A 7,132-nucleotide genomic window follows, 5' to 3' on the forward strand; every position below is an offset into this window, starting at 1 on the left:
CTGTTGAAAGTCACTTCAAAAATTAAAATATAATAAATGCAATAAACGAAATATGTACATCAGACTTTGGCTTACGTTCTCTTATGCGTTATCATTTGTCTACTAAAATTGTCCTCAATTGTCTACTGAAAATATCAACGTGCATTTTCCGGACGCTCTTTATAAGCTAAACACATTTCACATGTATACTTGTAAGAGTCATTGCATATATTTTGGTATGGCTCTGTCTTGATCAATAGGTCGCACTGATGATGTATCCACCTTCTGCATTGTTCGCATTGAACCATTTCCAATGTTTCTGTGCCATAACGTCGGATAAATCCCTCAGTGGGGAATTCGTCTTTTCCACAATAACCACATAAATGCCGCATGCTTGGAGAATCTTGAAGTATTTTGTAGGCAAGGTTTCTTCTGCATTTCGCAATACTACCCTCATACTTGTAGTTATTCAAGATGATGAAGACGTAAAGAATAACAAGCGGTCCACAGTTCTTGTTATCATTCGGAGCTTGCTCAGGAAGGTTTATTGGTTTATCATCCACTGTCCATTGTCTTCTGTCTTCCTTTCTACTGCTCCGACTATGCCTTTGTTCTAGGTATCGCAAGAATTCCTGCATGTATTCCGCAGTTTTTTTCAAATCCTTTGGATCATAACTACGATATACCCTATCCCGAATATTTGCAATAATTAGTATCCAATGTGTGTTCTCGACATTGGTAGGCATAATTAGTATTTTATCTTCAATATCTATGAAATCTAACAAGAGAAACATTCCAGCCTTCTGAAATAGTATCTGTGTAACATGTTGACACCTGATATTAATATAATCTTCTCTCAGCTCATGGCTCATTATTGAATTGATAGCCGCGTCAATGACGGAACCATCTATCCATGATTCCCTGCACAGGTCTTTGAAATTTTTTGAAGTTATAGGTAGTAGCTTTAAACCGTAGTCAGCTACAACCCTTTCCGGTCTATCTGTGTACTTCTCTAATGAAGTGCAGTAGTACTGTACCGATCGAAAAAGCCCGTTGTCGAATCTCCTTAACAACAAATCATCGTCGAAGTCTGTTCTAGATTGCTCCAAGCAGCTTTGCATTGTCGACAGGAGCATCTTTGCTAGTTCAATGCGGTACTTTTCCGTGTCGAATTTATTCATTCTAGTCTTCCCTTCAAGTATGGCCCTTATGTAACGCAAAACATACACTCCACAATTTTTATCGTCCGGCTGCTTTGGGAACGACCACCTCCTGCGTATTGCTCCACAGATATTGGCATATTACACGTCTGAGTAACGTGTGTGTTTTTCAAATACATAGAAACTGCTCTATGGTATTTCTTTTCGTCTAAACTGTCATCCCCAGGATTTAAGACAAAAAATTCTCTGGATTTTGTGTCTATTACACACAAGAACCAATGGTTAGTTTCGCAGTGCGGAAGGAGAATCAGAGAGCACCGCTCAGGAGCTTTAATAATCGGCAGTGCTTTGTCCGTAGAACATTCCAAGATTAATTTGCTTTGAGTTGAGTTACAAACGTAGGCTTCATTGCTACTTGATGGGTTTTTCATTTCACACAAAACAGCGTCAATTGTCAGAGTGGAAAGAGGCTTATTATCAAGTACTCAATGAACATTTGCCAAAAAAAGGGGACGATCCATCTCACCGAAAGTCATAATGGCCCTCTGTCTGTCCCATCTCGCCGCATTATCCAAAAGTGTCTGCTCTCTTTCTGTTAATTTACTCCATAAGAGTGGCACAGGTTCACGATTCTCACCATGAGGCATGTAATATTCATAGTGAGTATTTTTCAACGTATCTTTTGTAGGAAGAATTTTTATATCAAAAATTACATCATCCTCTTTCACATCTAATGGATGAGTTTCACTGGCTTGATATTCTCCAACCTACCGACTGGCCGTGAGGTAAATCGTTGATCTTTTGTGTTGTTCCGACATGCAGTTCCTCTGTTGGCCCGTCATGACTTCCCTTCTTCGTAGATGGTGAGACATTTTCTAAATCCGTATTGACATCCAGTTCATCTGTGAATCGTACTTTTCTTGATGAGGATGATAATACTTTTGCCATTTGGCAGGAAAGAGAAGGACCTGCACCTTTATCTTTCTTCATCCACAATTCCCTTGGTCCAACAACATCTACCAAGCTCTTACCTGTCTCTCTTCCTTTCTTTGAAAGGGAGAGGCTTTTCTTGCCTTTCCCTCGACTGTTCTCTCGTCCACTGCTTTTGGAAAGTTGAGTATGCTTCCCTGCGTTGACTTCGGTTCCTAAGTTTAGCATGTTGCTTACTCTTTGAATCGTTTTGCCCTCAGAATAGCGGAACTGTCTTTTCTTATTATCCCATGTTTCCGTGACAGTGTTGTCTACATGTATGGTTGTATCATCAATGGACGTAGTCTCCCGTGACGCACAGCTATCCTTGCGTCTTTCTTCTTTCTTCATAGCTGGGTCGTCCGGATTAATTTCTTCCTCATCTTGAAATGGTTTCGTACGTGTATTTAGTTTAAGCCTGACTTCCTTTGATGCTGCCTCTGCGTAGTTTTTACTAAGCATTACATAGCGGCCAGGTTTATCTCTTGACTTCTGCTTGTGAACATAATGTTTTTTTATTCTAAAGTATCCTTCTACTGGAGCGTTTGATGCCACTTGAGGCCGAGACCCTAATTTCACTTGATCAAGAAGGCTCGTCCATAATGGTAAAAATGCACCGTAATGATTTGTAAAAAATATTTCATTGAGAAATTCTGGGCAGTAGAACGGGTTCTTGTCCTTGTCATTATCTGGAGCCTTTTGTTGACCATCTTTTTGTAAACTGTCCTTAAATTTCTCTACGAGTTGTCTGCAATGTTGATTAAAAGGTGTCTCCTCGTACGATTCCCTAGAGCGGAAATTGTGCTCTCAATTTCTGGTTCTTTGTAGTCAGTCACATCTTCCGTTAAGTCCAAGTCTTTGAAAGCATCAACAACATTTGGACACCTGTATGGCGTCAGAATGATTGTAATAAAGCTCGTAAATTTGCTATTTCAGGAAAATTTTGATAAAGGGGCGTATGTCCACAATTTGGTCAAATTGAGTTTTTTGGGGCATATGGTTCCTTATTATGTGTTACACATGCAGAACCAAACGGCACATCAATATCTACAATAGGTCCTGAGATATACTAATAGCTCAATATGGCATATGTCCATCTAAAATGTGACAAAGAGGCGAATGTCCCAAATAATTTTGACAAAGAGGCGAATGTCCACAGAAATTTTGACAAAGGGGCGTATGTCCAAGAACATTTTGACAGAGAGGCGTATGTCCAAGGAACTTTTGACAAAGGGGCGTATGTCCAAGAACATTTTGACAGAGAGGCGTATGTCCAAGGAACACTTTGACAAAGAGGCGAATGTCCACAGAAATTTTGACAAAGAGGCGAATGTCCACATAAATATTGACAGAGTGGCGAATGTCAAAGAAACATGATTAGAATGCAACATTTGTTCATTCACCACCACAAAAGCCATGGTATGCATTATCAAAACCAGACAAAACACTACTCAGAACACAACACTCAACAGCAGCATAATATCAAACCAAAACAAGCTGATATCAAGACTTCAGAGTAAAATGTCCACTGGAGCCACTGACATGATTATTATTATTAACTAATATTGTGTTCCCATCATTTGCAAAGGGCCTATAGTTTTTGCCGTTTAACTCTTCGAGGTCTATTTTACTTATCTGGTAGAAATACAGTTTTTTGAGGTGGACTTCATAACCAACACAAAGTGCGACGCTTCCACAGACCCTACCTTTGAGTAGCCTGCGAGTTCTGACTGACAACCTTGGTGAATTAGATGATGAAGGTCGCTGCATTGCAGTTCAATAATATCAGCACGTTTCTGATCAAAACACATTATTTCGTTTAGAATACTATGGCAAGAACAATGACTATGGAGCCAAAAAGCAGAAGCAGAACCGGTAGGTACGTCAACATGCTCACCGAACCCCGAGAAGAGGGGAGAGGAGAGGGGGAAGGGGTTGAATTTGTATTGTATGAGAAGTTTACTTCATTCACCGTATTATTTCTCATAGATGTTTATGTATAGCCTCACGCATGTTCCCTCTCTCTCTCTCATACGTTGTCTGCTTTGTTTACTGGTGTCTTTTCAGACTTACACTGAGAGATGTTTTCTTATAAACATTTATACGAATAACTGATTTAGCCGGGCAGGTAGTCTTTTTATTTCATCCGAAGTATTGGCACGTTGTCTTTGGCGTCACTGGTTACTTTATTTTATTGACTGTCAGGTGGCGACACGTCCGTGCACCACATTGTGTGTGCAGTGTGATCGCCCCAAGTGAGTACACCGTTCACTTCGTAGATTTATAATTACTCTTATAGCTATCTAAGCTTTCACGCGCGTTCGATCCTTCACGACCTCCTGTTCTCCCAGCTCTACTTTGGTCGCGTGCTAGGCTAGTGCTCCTGGGCACCCAAGGACCAGGCCACATCAGAGCTGGGAGGAGAAAACTATAATATCTCGTTCTGGTTTGAACGCTTTTACCATTATGCTTTCTGCTGGTAACAAGCATAGCCTGATCAGCCCGAACCATTTCCTTTAGCAATTTACTGTCCCATTTTTCAAATTTCTGTTTGCAGGTGTTGTAGCAGTTCTCTACGATGTGAAGCGTGTTTTCTGTTTTGACTCGAGCCCTTGAAACTGCTGGATCTGATGACTCACTGTGGTTTACTTTTTTTAAGGGTAAGTTCTTTCTTACATTCTAAGGGGATGCTAAGCCATATAACATAAAATAATATTCAACAGAAAAATTGTTAGGTGTTCTTGAAGAACCAACTTTGCGCATGCACGATTTTATTAGTATAGGAATGAATCTACGTTTTCTAGGTAAAGTCATATTTGTGGGTGTGCTGTTTTAAAGGCTTGTTTCCCATAGTATAGAAAAATTTGAGTTCATTCCTGTATCCATAAAATTACCCAATGTATTAACCTATTACCCATATTCCAGACACAACATTTCTGGACCATGGATGATGAATGTTATTTTGTTTGTTTTGATGGGACCCGTATATTTGTTTTATGAAAATAAAAACGGAATTGATTCAAAAATTAGCTTGTGTGTAGGAATTTGAAAAGTTTGTTAAATGTTTCGCAGGCCTGAAACAAACTCATAAATGTAACAATATCTGATTGCGTGCTTTGACTCTTCAGCCACTGTGATAGCTTTTTGAAAATTTATGACCATGTTTAATCAAGCCACCTCTTAGTAATAGTTTTTGTCGGTCTTACAATTCAGTTTAACTCAATTTGTTTCTTGTTGTTTCCTACAGGCTTCTATGGGACATCAGCACCATAATCAGCAGATCGTCTGTGCAGATGCAATAATACTTTTCAATTGACTTTTCAATTGACTTCTTTATCTGAATTTCATCAAACTGTTAAAGCTAAAATACAACTCTTTTTATTCAGATAATTTAAATGTGTTTTGTTTAGAAATGTACTGTGTTTAAAGGACATAAAAGTTATAGCAAAAATATCAGCTTTTTAATTTACTTTATTTCTCCTATTGCTCTTCTCTCACATGTCAAGATTCCAATATCCTAAAATTAAGGAAAAGAGTGAAACTTTTAAGATTCTAACTAGCTACATTTTACCTGAGAAAATGTTATTGGATATACCTGGAGGTGTATAGGCTGGCTCCTTGCTCCACAGAGCCTTTTCTTCTTTAGAGAGGTGCTTGACTTCACGGGCCTGTAAAATGAAAGACACTTTGCAACACTATGTACTAGCTTTATCAGCTTAAGGATCTTAACACCTTAACATAATATTCACAGATGCATTTTTATTATATTTAGCACTATGGCAATGATTTTTAGCTATGAATGTGTTTAAATTGGTAAAAAGTGCTGACTGGAACAGTTAGAAAGCTTTGCCATCGCTTTAGTTCGATGAAAAGCAGAGATCCGTGGTTTCGCGGGATCTTAACACAACTTTCAAGGAAACCACGAATCATGATTCTATTGGTCGTTGTAACCCGAATGTTATGGTTGGCATTTTAGCGAATATAAAGACATTCAAATGTAAAACCATAGTCTTACTATCGAATATAATGCAAAATGCACTTGTTAAGATGTTAAGATCCTTAAGCTGATAAAGCCTATATGTAAGCGAACTGCAAAACTGCAATTTTAGATGTTATTACCGTGCCACGGAAAGGTTGATGCTCCCAACATCTGGGCAATTTACAGACGTGACCAACATCACTATCATTTGATGGCTTTTTGGGAGTTGATGAAGCAACTAATCAAAGAAACAGCACAATTGTGAGATACATTATAATGTAATTGCCTCTACTGATGTCAAGACTAGGAAATAAAATTAACTTTAAACTGAGCAGGATCCTTTAGCGCTAAATCTTGCTCATCTAAATGATGGTCCATAACTGGCTTTGAAGTATCCCCACCAATTCTGAAATAGGATAGGAGTGTTAACTTAATGGATAGCTGACCATGACAATAACATTTGCTCAGCATTACAATACAATAGTGAAGCATCTGGTCACTTCAGGATACATCCTTCCGATATAAAATAAAGACATCAAAGCATTTGAAAAAATTCTTACCTCTCTAATGGACGATCCAGAGCTGCAGCAGCAGCTAGCTCAGCGGGTTCGTAAAATGTTTCGTCCAGGTCCACAAACTCATACTCCTTCAACGCGTTGTCAATCCTATAAGGGAAAAGTGTGGTATTGTTAACACTTCTAGAGACAGTTGGCAGATTTCACCACCAGTATGAGCTATGCTTGAATGTTCATATAAATCAAAAGAATCTGTGACTCACAATTCAAGGGAAATCAGATACACCTCCTTGGTTTTCAGAAGAATTTCCTTCTTGAACCTTCTTCTAGCCTCCTCAAGAACTGCTTCTGTAGCATTCATCTGCAAAGAAAGAGTTCAGTGGAAATTGTACAGTTGGTTCAGTCTTACACTCCACAGAAACAGTAACCTAACCGGACTTAACCTTGGAATACAATGAAAAAAATGACAGGTAGGAAGTTGGTTTATGTTAAATGAATTGAAACAGCTAAATTTCACCATGTAATGAGGT

The 7,132-nt window shown here is 38.7% G+C and overlaps 1 protein-coding gene across 1 annotated transcript in view; it reads left to right on the forward strand.

Moving 5' to 3' along the window:
* The first annotated feature begins 7,125 nt into the window (after positions 1-7,125).
* LOC127749396 (uncharacterized) overlaps positions 7,126-7,132 on the forward strand; it is an 8,280-nt gene continuing 8,273 nt past the window's right edge. The window contains exon 1 of the mRNA XM_052267409.1: positions 7,126-7,130. Coding sequence (XP_052123369.1) covers positions 7,126-7,130 — 5 coding nt within the window. The remainder of the gene's footprint in view (positions 7,131-7,132) is intronic.

Source organism: Frankliniella occidentalis, unplaced genomic scaffold, assembly GCF_000697945.3.
Source record: "Frankliniella occidentalis isolate FOCC.00 unplaced genomic scaffold, Focc_3.1 Scaffold51, whole genome shotgun sequence".
NCBI lineage: Eukaryota > Metazoa > Arthropoda > Insecta > Thysanoptera > Thripidae > Frankliniella > Frankliniella occidentalis.